The sequence below is a fragment of the Gavia stellata genome, chromosome 2, assembly GCF_030936135.1.
Source record: "Gavia stellata isolate bGavSte3 chromosome 2, bGavSte3.hap2, whole genome shotgun sequence".
NCBI classification, from domain to species: domain Eukaryota; kingdom Metazoa; phylum Chordata; class Aves; order Gaviiformes; family Gaviidae; genus Gavia; species Gavia stellata.
In genome coordinates this window covers 106,639,285-106,660,151 of record NC_082595.1, presented here as the reverse complement: position 1 = coordinate 106,660,151, position 20,867 = coordinate 106,639,285, and the positions used below count along the sequence as shown (strand labels likewise).

At 42.7% G+C, this 20,867-nt stretch overlaps 1 protein-coding gene across 2 annotated transcripts; it reads left to right on the top strand.

Annotated features, from left to right (window-relative positions):
- Positions 1–3,060: 3,060 nt before the first annotated feature.
- Positions 3,061–17,777, top strand: MEP1A (meprin A subunit alpha). 2 transcript variants are annotated; one of them, XM_009808462.2, is made up of 14 exons: positions 3,061–3,129; positions 3,215–3,239; positions 3,343–3,390; positions 3,908–3,948; positions 4,059–4,137; positions 4,394–4,511; positions 6,074–6,249; positions 9,316–9,537; positions 10,530–10,679; positions 13,555–13,770; positions 14,682–15,140; positions 16,317–16,490; positions 17,073–17,280; positions 17,630–17,777. In XM_009808462.2, the coding sequence occupies exons 1-14, from the start codon at positions 3,061–3,063 to the stop codon at positions 17,775–17,777; spliced, it is 2,133 nt and encodes a 710-aa protein (XP_009806764.2). The 2 variants fall into 2 exon arrangements, with proteins under 2 accessions (XP_009806764.2, XP_009806763.2); XM_009808461.2 differs by having other exon boundaries at positions 3,340–3,390.
- Positions 17,778–20,867: the final 3,090 nt, after the last annotated feature.

Genomic DNA, 20,867 nt, shown 5'->3' with positions numbered 1-20,867 from the left:
CTGTCCAGCCTTCCATAGCCAGAAGCACCAGTGCTTGACTTTCTAAGATCCTGTTCCAGGACTTGCCTTTTCTCCCCATGGCCATTACCACTTCTTCAAGCCCAGCTTTTGATAATGTTCAGTCCCAAGTATTCAGCTCCTTAGGTCACTGCTAAAAGAATAGCATGCTTCCCTACCTTCATCTGCGTCTGGACCCAAATCAACATTACTGAGAAGTTTTCGTGAAAGCAGAATGGGAATTTGTTTGGACCTTGTGGTGGGTTGACCTTGGCTGGCCACCAGCTGCGCCGCTATTACTCTGCCTCCATCAACAAGACAGGGGGAGAAAATACGATGAAAAGCTTGTTGACTGAGATCAGGACAGGGAGATCACTTATCAATTACTGTCATGGGCAAACCAGCCTCGGCTTAGGGAAATTAATTTAATTTATTGCCATTCAAACAGGCTAGGATAATGACAAATAAGAACAAATCTAAAAACACCTTCCCCTCACCCATCCCTTCTTCCCAGGCTCAACTTCACCTCTGACTTCTCTACCTCCGCCCCCCAAGCAGTGCAGGGTGACAAGGTATGGGGGTTGCGGTCAGTTCATCATGCATTGTCCCTGCTGTTCCTTCCTCCCCACTCTCTTCCCCTGCTCCAGCGTGGGGTCCCACTCATGGGAGACAGTCAGTCCTTCATGAATTTCTCAGTGTGAGTCCTTCCCATGGGCTGCAGTTCTTTATGACCTGCTCCAGCATAAGTCCTTTCCACAGGGTGCAGTCCTTCAGAAACAAGTGCTCCAGCATAGCATGGACCCCACGGGGTCACAGGTCCTGCCAGAAGACCTGCTCCAGCGTGGGTTCCTCTCTCCACGGGGCCACAGGTCCTGCCAGGAGCCTGCTCCAGCGTGGGCTTCCCATGGGGTCACAGCCTCTTTCAGGCATCCCCTGCTTCAGTGCGGGGTCCTCCACGGGCTGCAGGTGGACATCTGCTCCACCGTGGACCTCCATGGGTGCAGGGCACAGCCTGCCTCACCACGGTCTTCACCAGGGGCTGCAGGGGAACCTCTGCTCCGGCGCCTGGAGCACCTCCTCCCCTCCTTCTTCACTGACCTTGGTGTCTGCAGGGTTGTTTCTCTCACATATTCACACTCCTCTCTCTGGCTGCTGTTCCGCAGCAGTTTTCCCCCTTTTTTAAATATGTTATCACAGAGGTGCTACTAATGTCGCTGATGGGCTCAGCTTTGGCTGGTGGCGGGTCCATCTTAGAACTGGCTGAAACAGGCTCTGTCCAACATGGGGACAACTTCTGGTGTCTTCTCACAGAAGCCACCCCTGTAGCCACCCTGCTACCAAAACCTTGCCACATGAACTGAATACAGGATGCATTTGGGGACACATACGTGGAGCTAAATTAATATATTAAATTGCATTAGTATAACATGAGGTGGCTGCATAAACATTGTCCTCTACAAACTCAAATATATGCCTACAGAATGATTTATCTTTAGACATCCTCTTTAGTTTGTTGGGTAATTTTTAAGTTAAGGGGACTAAAACCCAAGTGTTTTTCGGACTACTCTGATTTTGCTTCATTTTTTTGTTCCTTTCTCACATCCACTGCTGCACATCTGCAAATCACTGCCTTTGTGCTGTGTATCAACTCTCTTTGCTCATCTGTGAAAACAGTCTTTACATGATGTATCTTGAGTCATGCTTCTCTTTCACTAGTAGTGTGTCCTGTTCTGCTTAGGTATCAGTGTGCTTCGAAATAATAGTTCATAAAAGCAAGTGTTGAAGAAGAGTCATGTATGCTAGGTGAAAGATCAGTCCTCTGGGGCCCTTCTCAAAAAAAGAAAAGATGACTGTACTTATTCCTCTGCAATGTGATCTCATACAAATAGCTTCCTACTTTGATCTATTTGGAGGAAAATATGCTGCTTAGGTTGGAGGACTGACTCCTTTCCAGGACACGGTAGTCATCATAAACAGGTACATTTCCTACTCAAAAGCTACTTGCATTTGAGGTTTCTTCACACTGAAGTCCAGCGTCTCCTGCTGACACTGCTGGGAAGCAGTTTGTGAAGCACCTCCAGAGCACTTTTTGTTCTCTTCCTACTCAAGCCCTCTGTGATTGTACAGTGGGTGGGGTGGCACAAGCCTTTTCCTGCCTAATTGCTGATCATAGAGGTGGTCATCCTCACCTTCATCACTTGTAATTTCAGATGTGCAATGAGCGAGCAGGATTCAGTTGCCTAAGTTTAAGGCAATGAGACGCTCCAGGGCACATGGGACATTTGCAGGGGAATAACAGGTATGATGCAGGACCTGTGGGAGATCTACCGCTTTCTGGAGCCTTGGCTCAGTTAGCCCATGTGCCCTCCCTGACCTATGTCCTCTGAGAAAGAAGACAGCAAAGCGCAGGACAAAAATGTGTCCTCTGAAGCCCACCAGAAAAGAAAGGAACATCAAGCTGGAAGGCCAAGGACCTACTGATAAATGTGACTGTCTCAGGAGGGAAAGGGTGTCATGTTGTGCACTGGGGCATCAGTCCTGGGACAAGATCAGCTGTGGGAAAACACTGTCAGTGCATTCATACCATATCTCTTTTATCTCTAATCTTTACAATGTGATGTTAATTATTAATTGTAAACAGCACTGGGCCAAATTCTAATGTCACTGGAGTGCTATAAACCCAGAATAATTCTGCTTAAGTACATGGCTTTTCTCCTGTGAAGCTGAGATCGTAACGCTGATAGGTAACAAGCACAGTGGAAGGAGTCAGCAACTTTGGGCCAGATTGAGATCTTATAGGAAGTCTGGGTGGGCCTTTCACCAGCTGCACTGCAGGCATGAAGTTACCACATTCCCCTCTGTCACATTGCTCCGAAGTGGACTTAGGTAATTGATAACAGCAACGCCATTGTGTGTCATTTAGGAGGAAAATCTTGCTGTTATAATAATGTTATGAAGGTGGAAAGTTCGAAGCTGGTTGGCTGATGTTCTGTGGAAAGCTCAGCAGCATGCCCTATATATTGCAAGAGATGAGAGGGACCAGCTTCCTTTTTCATTGCAAAAATGGGCTCCAGCACCTTCCTGTTCTGCCTAGCACTTCTATTATGTTATGTGTATGGCACTCCAGTCTCTGTAAGTAGAAACCTGATTTCTACAGGCTCCTTTCAGCCCAGAGACATCTCATACCTTATACTGGTTGTATTTTATTCTCTTTCAGGTCAGGCACCTCTCCAGTGAAGCTGGTAAGTGCTCTGTGAACTCTTTTGAGCTTTGAAGCATTTACTTTTCCTTGCTGTGTGCCGCCACATCTGAACACACAACATTTTTTCTGTCTTGCAACAGCAGATGCTGACGCTGGTGAGATAATCAGAGACATTCCAGACATAAACTTAGGTGAGTTCATGTCTAGATTCTCATAAGGCCTGAAAAATTGTGAGCAAAATGCTGAATTTTCAGTATTGTAAAAAAGACGTGGGTGGCTGATGGTCAGGTTCGTGGTAACACGAGAAATATAGTTAAGTGAGCTCTGAATTACCTTCCTTTGGCTATGATGCATGAATCTTAGGACTGTAACCCTATGTGAACAAGGGATGCAGAGGTCTTTCACTTCTGAAGTTTGGACAGACCGCCGGTGTTAAGGCAGTGACATGCTGTATTCAGGCTGGATATTAGGAAAAATTTCTTTACTGAGAGAGTGGTGACACACTGGAATAAGCTGCCCAGGGAAGTGGTGGAGTCACCATCACTGGAGGTGTCCAAGGAATGTGTGGATGAGGCATTGTGGGACATGGTTTAATGGGCATGGGGGTGTTGGTTGATGGTTGGACTTGATGATCTTACAGGTCTTTTCCAACTGTAGTGATTCTGTGATTCTGTGATTTACATTATCTTTCATAAAATTTCTTTTCAGCTGCTGGACTGGATCTCTTTCAGGGTGATATCTTGCTCCCTGTAAGTAATTCAAAACCCTGTATCTATCATTTGTCCTAATTGTAATTTTTGTACAAATCAGCCCATATCCCTACAACAGATGCATCACCATCTGTCATTTCCTTTTTCAGCGAAATCAGCGAAACGCCCTAAGAAATGAGACTTACAGATGGAAGTTCCCCATTCCATATATTCTGGGTGATAGCCTAGGTAATGCAGTTACTTTATTCAGATTTTAGCTCCAATCCTTATTTGCACTGGAGTCACTGTGATAACGATTGCTCCTTTATATCAAAATGATTTTTTTTCTTCTACTTCTTCTACAGCTATCATAACAAAATGCAATTTAACCAAATTAAATAATTTTTCTTTTGGTCCCATGTCTATATCTGTGTGCATACCTTATCTCTCCAGGGTGAATAATCTGCAGTGTGTTAAAGGTGCTTTCCTGATGTATGCTTTCCAGATCTGAATGCCAAAGGAGTCATTCTCCAAGCATTTGAAATGTTCCGTCTTAAGTCTTGCATTGATTTCAAGCCATATGAAGGAGAGAGAACCTACATATTTTTCAGAAAAGAAAGCGGGTAAGGGTTATATCAGTTTCTGTTTAGTTTTGCTGTATAGAATCAGTTGGGAATTCATTCCATCTGACTTCAGCAGTCTAAAAGTTTAGTCTAAGTCTGTTGTCAGCAGAGAAAAAGAGGCCACCGAGAAAGCAACCCATCTTACCTTCTTAGACACAGAGCTTGGAAGCGGCTGCCTCCCTGTGCTGGCTGCAGAGGATATTTGGATAATGAACTTGGAATAGGCATCTGATCTTTGGATGGTTACTCTTTGGTGAGGTGAACCCCAGCATCGCTGAGTTTTCTTCAACTGCGTCCCCTTTCCTACCTAGGGTTGTTTTCCATTTCAGTGGTGGGTGTAATGACCCCCACGTACATCCTTTTAACTTACCAAGGATGTGAATAGCCAGAATTTAGGTTTTGAAATCTTTGGAAGACAGATCAAAAAAAATCTATGGGAAGCCAGTTTATTGTAATATTGCTACGGTTTTGAGGTGGCTCTTCTTTAATGAAAAGTCCTCTCCAAATCTGAAAGTGTTTTATAGTCAGAGATGTAGGTTTTCCAGGAACTGCAAATTTTTATTTTATTTCCTACATCTAAACATGTTTTGAAAGACCATCCAGAAGAGCACAAAAATCTTCTTACTATATCAGCTGTGAATATTTCTTGTTCTCCCAGAACTTCATAAAGGCCTATAGGCACTGATATTTCTGTCCTCAGCTCTTCCTTGGGTAATAAGACACTTCTCTTACAAGACTGCAAGCATCACGATTTTTGACAAGTAAGTGCAGAAGAGCCTGGTACTGGAAACACCCTGGTAGCAGCTATTCAAGAGACCATAGGCTCAAGCTCTTTGTTTTCAGTACCTGCACTAGTGTGTTCAAAGTTCCTTCAACAAACTCAACCCGACACTGTTTTGTGATGTGCAAATGAAGCCACAGTCCAAGCAGATGCTCTTTAGCAGTCTTCCCACATCACCCTTGGGCTACCCTAAAAAGTTCCCAGTGAATTGGTTAAGGAGCTCCTTTCCTCCTCAGTCATGGTTAACTTCTGCTGAGTCATGGATGAGGTGCTGGGCCCTCACAGAAAAACGTCATTTCATACCTATGGCCAATGCATTGCATAGTTGCTGTTAAAAAGGACCAAATGCTGCTATTCTAAATCCTTCTAGATCCTTTCTCCAGCCCAAGTGATTGCAAAAAAGCTCAGTCTGCCTTGGCGAGTTCACTGTTTCTATGTATGTATTATGCTTCTTGGCACATTTCTTAGCAAAATGGCAGCTGATATAAGACTAAACTGTGGATCTCAAAAATCAGGGGTGAGCTTGTCTTAACATAGAGGGTAAGTAAAATGCTGGCCTCATGCAAGTGATAGTGAGTATGTTTTTGGGGCTTAATCTGCTTTCAGAGTAGATATCTGTAGAGATTAAGGCATCTGGTCAGCATCTAAATAACGATTTATGTTACACCTTTTATATTTAAACCTTTTTTGATATTACTTTAGATCCAGTGAGCAGACTGAGAACTTAAATGCAGAGAAGAAAACTCTACTTAACAGACAGTAAGGTCTCTCTCTTTCTCAGGTGCTGGTCCATGGTGGGGGACCTGCAGACTGGACAGAACCTTTCTATTGGGGCAGGGTGTGACTACAGAGCGATTGTGGAACACGAGATCTTGCATGCTTTAGGATTTTACCATGAGCAGTCGAGGATGGACCGGGATGACTATGTGACGATCTGGTGGGATGAAATTATTACAGGTGGGTTTTGACCTTCAGGTCAGATTTTGTAAAGTACAGATTCATTGGTATCTTATTTTCCCTCCTAGATTTTAACACCTTCTTAAAGATACGATTTTAGAAACACTGGGCCACACCTGAGACCACTGTAAATTAATCTGTAGATGTAGCAGGATTTTGATACAACTTCTCTGTTCAAAGAGACTCCCTAAGTCCAGAAGAGAGAGGCCCTGCTTGGAAGTCAGAGGACTTTATTTCTCCTTGGCTCCAGGACTGGTCTGCTCTCTGATTTTGAACAAATTGCTTCCCCTCTCTATGAGTCTGTTTTCTCTTGCCGTGTAATGCAAATTGTAAACTTACTGGGATAGTGAGCTTTGAGTTGGCTCTTCTTCAATCAAAAGTCCTCTCAAAATCTGAAAGGTTTTTATACTCAGAGATTCAGGCTTTCCTGAAACTGGAAAGATTTACTTTGTACATGAAGAAGCCTCAAATTGATTAGATCAGATGAGACACATAAAATAGGGCTCTATCCTTCTCTCTCATGCCCAGTGTGTCTCTGCAGGTTCTTGCCTTCAGATTGAGTATCATCAGATTCAGTGGCTTTGAGTTTCAGCAAACTCCCCACAGTCCCCCTGGTCCATAGGCAGTTTCTCCTGCTGTCTCCTGTGAGGTCTGGTTCTGTACTACTTAATGATGGCATATTTGAAAAAGAGTGAATGCGAGTCTATAACAAGTTCTGAAAGGCATGCTAGCAAAGACATCAAGTCTAAACTCTTGTTCCCAGTGGTGGTCCTTTGCGATGTCAGTGATGGTGCCAATGCAGCAAAGTTGCCCTGCCATTGCTCATGCTCTGCGTGGACAAACTGATCACTTCAGTCTCCAGGGTTATGTACTCACCATCTTTGCAAATAAGTGAAAAATACATGCAAAATAGTCATCAGAAAGGAACAAGATTCACGGAGCACTGTGTTCTCTTCTGGATAGATAAGAACTGCTGGTACAAGCAATTTCTGGTGATGTCTAAGAGTAGTACCTGATATTTTAAATTGCTCCGAGTTGAACAGCCATGTGCATTCCTACTTGCCTCTACCCTGTAAGTGTAGTCTCTTTTAGGGTGGCTGAGCAGTAGGTGGGATGTGGATATTGATTTTGCAGACCATCATTTTCATTGTTATGAACAGCACTAAAACAAATTCACTTTATTACTAACTTGGTCTCATCTTGAATCATGGTGATAAAGATGATGATAATAGCATCTAGACGCTGACTTTTGGGCCCCTTTTTGCTGTGCACTGTAACTAACCACCTCCAAAGCAAAAAGACTTACAATTTACTTAAAATGCACTATTGCGAGCTCCGTGACGGGCAGAGGTACTGAAAAGCTTGACAAAATAGTGTCAGTTCTCCATGCATTCGTTTTTTTTTTCCCCAAAAAATGTGTCGTTGAATCCTCTCAACTTATCTGTGGTGTACTTAGTAGCCACAAATCTGGGACACCAAAAAAATGATACGTATGATGGACTTCAGTGTAACACTATTCTGAATGAAGTCCTGGGGTTGGTCTGATATCATTATAGTCAATTCCTATATTCTGTAGTTTTCTAGCCATACTATAAACTGTCGTTTTCCAGTTAGGCCAATTCATTAAGTAGAAAAATTCTACTGAAGCCATTTGAAAGATGTTTGCTCCCCTAAAGGGAAATGAGGCTGATACGATTGTGCTCTGTATGTGTGTGTGTGCGCACGCGCACACACACATCTGTTCCCACATTAGTGATCTGTAATCCCAAACTTAATAGCACGGTAGCAGTTTTTGCCATAATGCATTTTCATAAACTGCAATGCAGCTAGCAGGCTGATGAGAGAAGAGATCTCCTATTCATGTTGCTGTTGACAGAAAAGCTAGTAAGTCTATTAGACTTCAGAGAAAACACACAAGACAGACTAATGAAATATCCTCCTCACTGTGTGGTTTATTTCTTTTAAAAACACATAGAATTTACCCTTTGCCTGGTAATGATCTTAAAACCCAACGTCATTACACATGCCTGTGTCCTGCCAAGAATTTGTCCCCAGCTATAAAAAGTGATAGCACTTAATTAGCAAGATTCTCACCCTTTTTGATAAAAGGTGCAATTCAATATCTGTAAGAAAACAATCCCAAGCTCTTATACCATCTCAAGCCTTGGACTGAAGAACTTTGCACCCATAATGGACTTGCAGAAGGGAAGGGCAGCCTTTACACAGAGAAGATGTAATTACCCACTAAGCACAGTCATGTGATATTTCGTCTTGGAGAGCAAATGCCAAATATTCTGAAAAGATTTGTAGTTGGAAATGCTGGCAATCTCTCTTCACTTCCATACCAAAGTACGTGAAATGACTCCCTCTCTCTGCCCTAGCAGGCACCTTCATAATGAAAAACTTTATTTTTATTTATCTCTATATTATTGTTACTGTCTTCACTAAACGATGTGACCTCATTACTTTCTCTAAGAAACCATGAGAAACATGTTTCCAAAAGACGTTTCAACAGAAATATCACAGCAATATTGTCAATCTAGGGTAAAAATATCATTTTTTCACAGATTCCTAATGTATTCTTTGCTTCAAAGAAGAACAGAACCTGGAGGCACTCCAGGACTGTCACACCTTAATGAGCGGAGGGCTCCAGGGCCTCTCCCTGTTCATATATGATCTAATATCCTGGGAAACATTTGCATCAATGTTCACAGGCTCTGGAATGGAATGCATTAATCCTTAAGCTTAATCCTTGCTAATGGATCCTTACTATTAGACCATCTAATCTGACCTCCTATATATCCCATTCTTTATAGCTCATTGATATTTGATTTTGAACTTACATTGAAGTCACATGTGAGGGTGCAGAACTGCAATCTAAAGACACTGCTTTGTTGTCCAAATTACTTCATAAACAAATCTTGCTAAATTTGAATATTTTATTGTAAAGTAATTGCTTTTGAATATATAAATTCTGCCTCAGAAAACTGTATCCAAGGGGCTGTGCTAAAGCCATTTCCTCTCCAATTTCTCTAAAAACGGAGCACTTTGCTTTTTTTTTACCAGGCAAAGAGCACAATTTTCTGAAGTACGATGATGGCTTCATCACTGATCTGAACACCCCCTATGACTACGAATCAGTGATGCACTATGAACCATTGTCATTTAACAAAAATGAAAACATCCCCACAATCACAGCGAAGATACCAGAATTTGATAACGTAATTGGACAACGTCTAGACCTCAGTGCCATTGACCTGGAAAGACTGAATCGCATGTATAACTGCAGTAAGTCATAATTTAACCATGGCAAACTGTTTCTTTGTTTATACTTAAGCCTGGCTGGTTTACCTCCCTTATGTCTCTAAAACCACAAAAACTCTTCTTGGGTGCTCTTGAGGTGGTATGGGAGAGGGCCTGTGGTGTAGAGACCCAGACTGTTTACTCCCTCCTCATCCTTCTCTTTGGCTCTGCCACTGTTATTACTTTTGCAACAGTTCAATTAGTCAATGAAAGTCATTCCATTCACATCTTTTCTTCCATGTTGCTCCTGGGGGTTCAGACATGTGGTTGTATTCTGCTGGTGTGTGGGCAGCTTCACTGTGCTTTTGTGAGCTGAATGCAACTGTACTTTGTCCTCTTTTACTGACTTGCAATCTTAATTAGATTATTTTGCACCTGAGATTGGCAAGTCTGGAGTCCGACAATGTCTAGTTGGTTGCTAAGCTGGTTGAAGATGTTATCACCACGTGTGATTGTTAGCGAGAAGTTATTGTCTCCATGGATCTGTCAACAGAAGCATCAATTTGCAGGCAAAGTCAGCCTAACTGGCCTAAGGTAACTGGGTTGAAATGAATTAAACAGTGCTCATACTCATCAAGCAGACAAGTGAGCCATGGAGAACAATAACCTCCAGCAGAGGAATGGTTAAATGCAACACCACTGCTGTTCACAAAATGACTTGTCTTTCCAAGGCTTACAAGCAGGCACAAAACCAGCTACCACCAGTCACTGTGCTTCAGCTGCAGCGTGAGAGGTTAACCTTCTGCAAAGCGGTCAAGTGTTGGTATCTTTATGCAGGAAATCCTTCCAGGAATAAAACTCTTCCTCTTCTGAGTCTTTGGGCTCACATCTGCAGTGGGTTAAGTCTTCTCTACATTACATCTATACTAGTGTAAACAAACACCCCAAAATGAGAGCAGAAATTTTGTTGGTTTGTTTTTTTGGGTTTTTTTTGAGGTATTTTGTTTGGAGGTAACCATGTGTGCATTTTTTTTCAGCTTCAACTCACACTTTTTTGGACCAGTGTTCTTTTGAGTTTGAAAATATCTGCGGCATGATTCAGGGCACCAGAGATGATCTAGACTGGGTCCATCAACAAAGCGGTGCTACAGGGCAGGAAGACCACACACTTTCTGGGCGCTGTAGAGGTAAAACGAAGTGACCGAACACTTTGCTATGGAAAAGGTGTTAGCTGGAGTAACGTTCCCTTGTGCATGGCCGTATCAGTCTGTGTGCTTTAAACACAGTATCTTTAAGAACTTCTCTGAACCTGTCATGGTAGTCAACCCTTGAAAAAACCCAGCACTGGCTACTCTGCAAACACAGAATTAAATGATCGTGTTGAAGACACTACCCAGCAAATGTCCGAGTCATAATGTTTCTAGTTAAGCAAAAAGCCCTTTTTTTTTTCACGTGTCTTGGCCCTGTGAGCATGAGTTTATGGTTGCACTCGTGCCCTCACTAAACTTTTTCAACATAGTGGAATGTTCTCCACACCAGCAAGATAAAAGGGGACAAAGAACAATCTTAACTAGAGGCTTTTTAAATATAACCTGGAAAAGGATTTACTGCAACTTCCAAAGTCTGAGTAAGAGTTATGTTACCCTATGATAGGAATGAAACACCACTCATAAATGTATTTGCAAAGTGAATGATAAGTTAAGCTTGAGTAGTACTGGTTCTGGAGGCGGAATAAAGTTGCAAAGTATTTTCTGATAGGAGTTTAGGGATAATTTTCTTTTTCACATGGTAATTTTTCCATTTTTCCAAGGAAGAAAATCTCAAAAAGGGTGGAATCAGCCCCAGTCACCATCGCAGGGTGCTAGCTTACAAGTGAGAATAAAGATTAAATCTCAACAGGGAGTTCTGAAAAGCGTGGGCCTGATTTGTCATTATTTAGACAGGGAAAGCTACTACAGACTTCCAAAAAAAAGTGACTTTTGTGGTAAATTTTGCCTAAGTACAGAGTGAAGGAATCCTGGCCTGAAGCACATTTAGTTGTGCTTTGTTACTCTTTGATAAAGGAAAAATTTGACTTGCTGCACTCAGGAGTAGACTATTCCCCTTGTGTGACCCACCCACTGGAAAGAACAGATCCTCAACCTCTTATAATGCTGGTACTTGTCCATCAGGTCCAAGAATGCAGTATAACTCAAGAAAACCATCTGACAGCTTCTAGAAGTACATGCTCCTAACCCTCATCTGACATTTTTTCATTCTTTCTCTCCTTTTTTTTCCCATATAGTATAATTGTAACTGAAAAAAAATTCAGCTGAGTTGTTTGAGATTATCAGGTAAAATCCAATCTATCTGAAGTAAGCACTTAACTTGCACTTAGGCTTTAGCATCTAGTGGCTCAGTACAAAATAAATATCATCGTTATCTGAAGAGTTAATGGAGAGGAGTAAGTGCCTCTGAGGATCTCCAGAGTGTCTAAATGAATTTCATGAGTAGGGAGTGCCTCTCCTTTTGGACACCTTCAAAGCGTCATTGACTCCACCAGGAATTTAGACATTTTTGGAGAATTGGTTCTGCAGTCAACTCAAGGGGGGGCAAATTTTAGGTTTCTAACACAGATGGATCCTATTTTGCCCAAACAGTTTTGACTTCTTGGGTTTTTGACTTATTACTGGCTAAACTGAAGGAGGGAAAGTATAGCCTAACTTTCAGAGAGGAGCTGGCAGCCTGGCTCTAGATTTGACCCCTGTATCCCCACGCTGAAGTCTGCTCAGGCCATAGTCTAATTGCCATAAGTGCTTAATGTTGCCTTTATTTGACCTTCTTATCAAAAAGGAGGTAGAGTCTAGATCATCTTGGGGTTTGATACCATAATAAGTTCAACAACAAATTCAGGCACCTGAATGAGGCTCACAGCCCTGTTTCTCACTTGGAGCAACAGTGATCATACTCACGTTTAACATACTTAAATTTAACTTATGGTGAAGTGTCATACACGCGCATAAAGCAATTAGGTATCTTTGGCAAGGTTTCTATGGGTATGAGTTCGAAGCATTGCTACCATGTGGGAGGTAATGGAGAATACTCCCCTGACATGGATAGAGCAAACATGATAAAAAGAACAACTCAAACAGCTCCACTAACCATGCAGGAGGCTATACTGTGTTTATGCAGCTGCAGGTTTAACTGATGATGCCCTAGATGTTAGCTTGGACAAGAGTCCAAGAACGCAGCCCCCAACAGAGGAAGCTTTCACACAATAGCTAAAAGAATTTCACTTGTTAATTTAATCATAGGCTATAATGAATAACGAAAGAGCAATGCAATACAGATAAAACATGACAAGTCCGTGTGATACCAAGATAAGATACATGTGCAAATGGTGAATCCTTGTAAATATAAGGATAAAAGTAGACATTTCAAATCTAAAGTAAAGAACACTTCAGAAAATGTTAGAGGGAAGCTAAACTAGAGGGGCAGGAATTCTTAAATAATTTCCCCAAACTGAGAAGCTGAGTTTTGAAAAGCCTTTGGACAAGCTGTGAATAAGATCTTCTTCATGTCCAAGGTCAGGAGAGTGCTAGTTCTGTGTCCAAGCCTTTTTTATTATCTTCATCACTGATAAGAAATTATTTTACTCTTTAAAAGGTAATATAGCATATGATCTCTAAGATCTCATCTTTAGATTATCTTCAATATAAATCAAGAAAAAAATATTTCTACTAGTTACTTGCAGTCAGCACTGAATCCCCTGTCATATCTCTGACATCCCTGAGGCATCCAACTTCCAACTAGACCAACTAATGCAAAACTGACATAAGGTGCCAGCAATGAGTTCCATATATATGCTAAACTATTAGTCCTGTCCTTATCCTGGTCTGTCTTGGATGGTTATCATATACCGTTTCCTCTACCATTCATGTTAAGTACTACGCTTATGCCTACTAAAAGAGTTTTGAAAGATAAATTGATAAATTGATAAAAAGAGTTGAAATGATAAATTTACACCATGCAGCTAGCAGGAAATCTGGGAAGGGACAGTGACACTCTACACTTTCTTCACAGATGCTGGCTACTTCATGTACTTCAGCACCAGCTCTGGCAAGGCAGATGAAGTGGCAATCCTAGAGTCTCGAATCCTTTATCCAAAGAGAACTCAGCAGTGCCTCCAGTTCTTCTATAAGATCACAGGAAGCCTTTCTGACAAGCTGATCATCTGGCTTAAAGAGGATGATGGCACTGGAAATGTTCGCAAGATGAGGAAAATTCAAACCTTTCAAGGTAATGCTGAAGATATGAGGAATATATAGCATATTGGAGGAGGAAGAGTTGTCTTACTGAGTCCATGAATGCAGTGGATTGGCTCAGAAATCAGAAGATTTTCCCGAAGCTACCAGAATATCTTGCAATCTAGCTAAGGATTTTGGTATTACATGAGGACATTTAGCAGTGAAACTGTGGGTTGTAATAACGTAATGTAGGTGCTCCACAGCAGAAGTCACAATGCTCCTAATAATGTTATGTTACACTCAGTGATTAAGAGGGACCCCAAACTCTGCTGGAAATCAACTGACTAGATCTCCACTGGCTGTTATATGATCTAACAGTGAGCTGTCCAGGTCTAAATACCTGTGCTCACCTGCAGTCAATAAGAATCTCAGCCTGATTTTTATATGGTTGGAAATATAAAAACATATGCAGTTTTGGAAAAGTGAACTCAGTTCCCACTTTGGGTGATTTTGCTAAACAGGACAAATTCAGGCACTGTGTCACTATACATTTCTGTTGTCAAAACCCAAGACCTGTGATAACCTGCCTATATCAAGTTGCAGCAGTTTGCAGGGATGGATGAGTCCCTGGAAAAGTGGCAGCAACAGTTAATTCTAATGCATTGGGTCCTTGACTCCCGTCCACTTGTTGCATCTTGGCCTTTAGCCTGTTGCCCTTCATACTAGAGACTGTCATCGACTAATGTGTGAAGAGTTCCTAATACAATGTGTTCAATGCATTTAGATGATAAGGCAATGTGAGTATATTATAATCACAATACCAACTTAAGATCTCTAGCCCTCAGGAATCTGTAAGAGGTCCAGTTGTCTAAAAATGCAGCTGGAATGGATGGCTAGGAATAAGCTGCTTCTTAATGTCATTAATCATGCTGATGGCAATGTTTTTCTTTCCTTTTACCAAAGCTGATAATGACTATAACTGGAAAATTGCCCACGTAACCCTCAACGCTCAGAAGAAGTTCCGTTACCTCTTCCAAGGACTAAAGGGCAACCCCAGCTCTTCATCTGGTGGGATTGTTATCGATGATGTCTCACTGACAGAGACCCCCTGTCCCACAGCTGTGTGGGTCATTCGGAATTTCAGCCAAATCCTCGAAAATGCATCAAGTGATGTTATTCAAAGCCCTCGGTTTTATAGCCCTGAGGGTTACGCTTTCGGCGTAAGTTTGCATCCCCACTCCGGAATCAGTGGCTACACTCGCGTTGCCTTTCACTTGTGCAGTGGAGAGAATGATGGTGTTCTGGAGTGGCCAGCTCTGAACCGCCAAGCTATACTCACAGTGCTGGACCAGGACCCTGATGTCTTGAAAAGGATGTCCTCAAGCAAAAGCTTCACCACAAGCAAAGACCATCTTATCTCAAGTAAGTGCTATCTGCCTGGAGGAATGATAAAAATGAAAGCCAAGGAAACCGAGTCAGAGGATTGAGTGTATGACTCAGAGTTGGGCAATATTGGCTGCATTTCCAGTTTTGGACACTTTCCTGTGTATGACTTTGCTGTGTGTGACTTCCTATCTGTGAAAGATCATCTAATGTGAAAAATGACGCATGAACAATTACGACAATTACGAACAATCCCTGGGATATCTGAGTTTGACTCTAAATACAGACTTGTCTTAAAAGCTGGCAATTCCCATTCTACCTGTGGTTTGCCCATTATGATAGGTGACATATTACCACAGGATGGTGCAATGCCAGCAGGGTGCTGTACGCCATTACTAAATCAACAATAATTTAAGTTAAAACTGCATTTTGGAGGCTTTGTTAACTTGAACATACATGGTCTGAATGCACAGGGTTCACACTGTAGCTGTATTTAAGCAAAAATACCTGAAAACACCTGTGAGATCAGTCTGCAGCATTTGAAGCCCGGCTTGCTTGCCTGGGTGTAGAGTGCAGATTATGAACTGTTTCAGACACAGGCCACCTTTTAACTCCAGGTTTATACGGCATGTAGCACCATGGTTCCACATCCACCCCTAGGATTCCCCATGGATGTGTTAATTCAAAGAAATAAGTACAAGAGGACAATATTGAATTTGGTACAGAATAAAATACTAGAGATGAATCTCCGTCCCTCTCCACTTTTTCCAGTGGAAGTTTAGTACACACTTCTTCACTAGGAGGTTTTAAACCTTAGGTATGAATATGTTTAACAGAACCATAGCAATGAACAAAATCTGCTAGATTGTAAACCATAGGTACTTAAAAACTCATGAGGAAGTGTCCTTATGCAGGAGGGAGCTCTTAGCTGGTGACAACGAGGAGGTAGCTTGCATTTGGTTAGTCCTCAATAAAAGGGGAGCTGTGGAATTTAAATGCCCTCACATAGACTAAGAGTCCTCACGCAGACCATATTTAAGGATCTTCTGGCACCCATAATTTGTCAGTCCTCTGTGATTTGTTTGGACATTTCAGGTCTGAACTTGATTTTACAGCACAAATCCCCTTTAACACTGTAATGCACAAAAAAGTTATGTCATACCTACAGCTGCAGAACTTTGTGATTCTTATTTGTCACTCATATTCTCTTTGCAGATGCTAATGGAACCTTAGCATGGGATAAACCATCAATTACTGGAAAATTTGATGCCTCATGCAATTGCTATAGAGGTGTATCCTGGGGGTGGACTAACTTCATATCCCACAGCCAGATGAGACGGAGAAGCTTCCTGAAAAATGACGACCTCATTATTTTTGCAGAATTTCATGGTAAAGACCCTCTTCCTGAGTCTCCTTACAAAAACAAATGGGTGATCCTTTATATCTCTTTTCACATGTCCAAGTAACTATTGCCACCTGTCTCTGAGTCATCTTCTCTTCTAATGGACATCAACTTTTAAAAGCATTTCTGTGTCTTAGTTTCAGGTGGGTCATGTTGTCTGAATTGTTTGTGAGTGCAGAGGAATCTAAATGGCAATGAATTACTGAAGGTGAACTTCTTAGACACCTTTAAGCACCCTAACCAGTAGCTATATTCATTTCTAAGCACTGAACACACTAAAAGGCCATCCCTGTTGTGTTTATTTTCAAACAGAACAGCCACACTTGGCATAATTTTTCAAAGTACAGAATACCACTGATTTACCTAACTAGTTACCATAATTTCAGTATTATTTTCTATCTTGTGCTTTAAATATGCAGAACTTGCTGTGGTATCGCAAGAGCTCTGTAAAGGGCAAATGGACAAGGAGTACCCTCCAGCACCCTGTGAGCCCCTGCTATGAAGAACACGACATATAGCATCACTCACTGTTACCTGATGTCTTTCTCCTCTGTTTCCTTTTTTAAAAGATCTAAGTCACCTCAATAACACAGAAGTCCCTGTTGAACCTGAGCAATCTGCCTTCATGGAAGGCCTTGTTCTTGAAAGGCAGAAGAGAGCAGCCCAGGGCATGGAGCCCGTTCAAGACCGGCTGCCTTATCTGCAAGACCCGTGTGACCCAAACCCTTGCCAGAATGACGGAGTCTGTGTGAATGTGAAAGGGAGAGCAAGCTGCAGGTACCACGGACATCTTCCCTGCTTGCCTTGACTTCTGAACCAAATGATGCAGCTAATAAGTATTCAGAGCTACAGACCTCAGAGGCCTGAGCCACTAGGTTTTCAAGAAACAGTAGGAACAAAATACTTCACTGCAGTGACCTAGCAGCCATAAGGGGAGGCAAAGAAACCCCATTCCGCAATGCTTCCAGGGGATGTAAATAGCCTCCAAACAAGGTGGGGATGTTGTGATGTGAACCTCTCTAATGGGAGCTGCCCATCCACGATAGTGAGTGTGAGGACCTTGAGGTGGGCCTATAGGGCAGGATAAAACCCCTGATCCATGTGAATCTGTACTTTATTTTCCCAGGTGCCCATCAGGACAAGCCTTCTTCTTTACGGGTGAGAGGTGTCAGTCAAGGCAGGTCCATGGGAACATCCTGGGAATGACAGTTGGTGGAATTGCTGGAACCATTGTCTTAACCATCGTCCTCATTTCCATGATGGCTAGAAGATAAAGAGCTGCAGGGGGATAAATCTCAGCCTGGTATTTTTCCATAGTTCATAAGACATCAGTTTTCAGTGAAAAATGATGAATACCGCTTGTAGAAGACCAGTCAGCATATGGATGAAATGCTCTATCAACATCTTTGCAGCAGTCTGTTTTCTCTGTAGGACTTGGCAGTTAAAGAACATCACGTAGAACCGCTGTCTAATGAAAGTTTATACCATTCCTCTCTTGTGTATTCTTTAAATATTTCATTTCTTCATCCAATAGCAAGCAGTAGTGTTAGGAGTCCATGCATTTACTCTCAGCCACCGTTCAAATTTAGACTAAATAACTGGTAGAACCTCTCAAAACACTGGAAAAAGTCACATAGAAGCACATATATTAAGAGTCTAGAAATGTCCTTCTATAAATTACTCAAGAAATATAAAAGGTGCAAATCTATAAGTATGTAAATCAGTACATCAACACTCATTTTCCATGGAGCTGTGCTGGTTTACAAAAGCTGAGTAGCTATTACATAGAATTCATAGTAAACTACTGCTACGTATTTTTGGCCAATTCTCTAGCAGGGTAATAATTTCATATTAAAGGTAGTTGTCTTTCTAGAAGACCTCATCACATAAGGTTTTCAAATATTCAAGTGTAAACCTATTCTCTGGGCATATTCCAAAGTTCTTTTAAGCATTATAAAGTTCCCTTGATTTCCACAGGCAGTGGATGAAATTGGAGCAGATCATCAGTTATCAGAGGTTTGGATCTCTAGCGGTTACCATTAAATTCATATCCCTTTGGAAATCACAAGTCGAGAAGAGGGGTGGGACTGTAGGAAGATGAAGACTGGGTCTGTGATACTGGTGGGTGCTGGATAAGGTGTTAACACCCTACAACTTACTGCAGATGGCAGGAGGTACCTAATCTAGTATGTCCCAAGATCTCCGCTTCCAAGGGCTTGAACAGTTTCCACACTTGAAACTTTGTTACCCAGGTTTTCTCTGAAAGCAGTTTCTTGTTGTCTGCGTATCAGAACAGAAGGAGTTCAAAATGCAAATGGTAAATAATCGCAGACAGTGAAGCTACCCTTGTATTTATCACAGACCTGTCACAAGGGATGGCAGCCAAGGGAAAATGCACTTTCATGGCAGTAGGTTGTACAGAGGGAGCTGGTTTCTTCTTGTTTTTACACTTGGATTCACCCTGGTGCTCACACCAGTCCCGTAAGTAAGAACAAACCATCCAAATCATGATGTGTTTAATTAAGGCATTATCAACAAGTTAATACTCAGTCCCTCTTATTCTCTGCATTTGGAATAAAATCAAAACAAACACCTACATCAGCTTTTCCTGCAACATGTCTGACTACCGTATCCTGGGCTGCATGACAAGAAGGGTGGCCAGCAGGTCAAGGGATGTGATTCTCCCCCTCTACTCTGCTCTCGTGAGACCTCACCTGGAGTACTGTGTCCAGCTCTGGGGCCCCCAACGTAAGAAGGACATGGACCAGTTAGAGCCAGTCCAGAGGAGGGCCATAAAGATGATCAGAAGGCTGGAGCACCTCTCCTATGAAGACAGGCTGAGAGAGTTGGGGTTGTTCAGCCTGGAGAAGAGAAGGTTCCAGGGAGACCTTATAGCAGCCTTCCAGTACCTGAAGGGGACCTACAAGAAAGCTGAGAGCGACTTTTTATGAGGGCATGTAACGGTAGGACGGGTAATGGCTTTAAGCTGAAAGAGGGTAGATTTAGATTAGATATAAGGAAGAAATTCGTCAACCTGAGGGTGGTGAGGCACTGGAACCAGTTGCCCAGAGAAGTTGTGGATGCCTCAACCCTGGAAGTGTTCAAGGCCAGGTTGGATGGGGCTTTAAGCAACCCGGTCTAGTGGAAGGTGTCTCTGCCCATGACGGGGGGTTGGAACTAGATGATCTTTAAAGTCCCTTCCAACCCAAACCATTCTATGATTCTATGATCTGGCGGGACCTCACCACAGGCAAAATATAGTTACAGATCCGACCACCTTTGCCAGCTGGATTAGGGGACTCCCCTTTGGGTCAAGGGACTCCCCCACCTAAGCTGACAAGCTCATAAATTACGCAGGGTTATGAAATGAAAGACAAGAGATCCATAAAAATGAATAAAATTACAGGGTGCAACTTGCTAGTTAATGTATGCAACAGAGAAATGAGGGATGGAGAAGATCCAGGCAAGTCCTAGTTAAATCATATCCTGCATATAACTTTGGTGTCCCTAGAGTAAAGGGACACCAAGAATAAAACTGCAAGTTGTCACCACTCACTCCAAAAACATGCGTAGGCTCTGAGACCATTCATTTTACTTGTGTCGACAGAACCCATGTCTTCACTCCCTGCCAAACCACACACTGACTCCGCTCTGTCAGGGGAACTTGTGATGACGTGCAGTCACAGAGGATGTCCCAGCAGGTGATATTGGCTGCACTTGGGCCCTGCTTGATGCTCTGGCTTCCTATTGAAACCTGGGAATAAAAGTCTGTCCCTAGCCCCAAGAGAAGGGGATGGAGCTGCTCTCCTCCAGGAAAGATGAAACCCTTGTCCACTCCATGTCCAGGACATGTCCTGCCCCCTTGCAGGGCCTTGCTGGGATCTGCTGGTTGCTGCTTCATGTCCTCCTGGGTCTGGGGCCTTCTGGAAAGAGGCTGTTGTCCTTGCCAGAGATGCTTGTGGCTGGGTCCAGGGATTTCATCATCCCACATCAGGAAGCTGGTTTTGACCTGCTCTCCTGCATCTTCAGAGCCTCCTGGCAGCAGAAAGTGATGATTGGGAAAGACGACGGGGACTGGGCCTGCTCCCTTTGGATGATGTTACTTTAAGCCTTTGCACTGGGGGACGAACACATCCCAGCTGCCCCTCCGCTAGACCCCAGCGCTGCTAGCCCCTCCTCCTGACAGTAACAGAGTGCAGAGCATCTCATCAGAGCAGGAAAAACACCTCAAGAGTACAGCTGCAGTCACTCTCTACAAACATTCCAGTATCTGCTGCTTTTCTGGGAAGCTGTACACACAGTCCATTTTCCTTGGGATCTGAAGATCAATAGTGTCAATCTTCCCAAAAGATGCCCAGAAGGAA

Excerpts from the sequence above, each read along its gene's own strand:
- MEP1A (XM_009808461.2), top strand. The coding sequence starts at position 3,061 with ATGGGCTCCAGCACCTTCCTGTTCTGCCTAGCACTTCTATTATGTTAT. Across the intron at positions 3,130-3,214 it reads TGTATGGCACTCCAGTCTCT|GTCAGGCACCTCTCCAGTGA; the intron begins GTAAGTAGAAAC and ends ATTCTCTTTCAG. Across the intron at positions 16,491-17,072 it reads TATTTTTGCAGAATTTCATG|ATCTAAGTCACCTCAATAAC; the intron begins GTAAAGACCCTC and ends CTTTTTTAAAAG.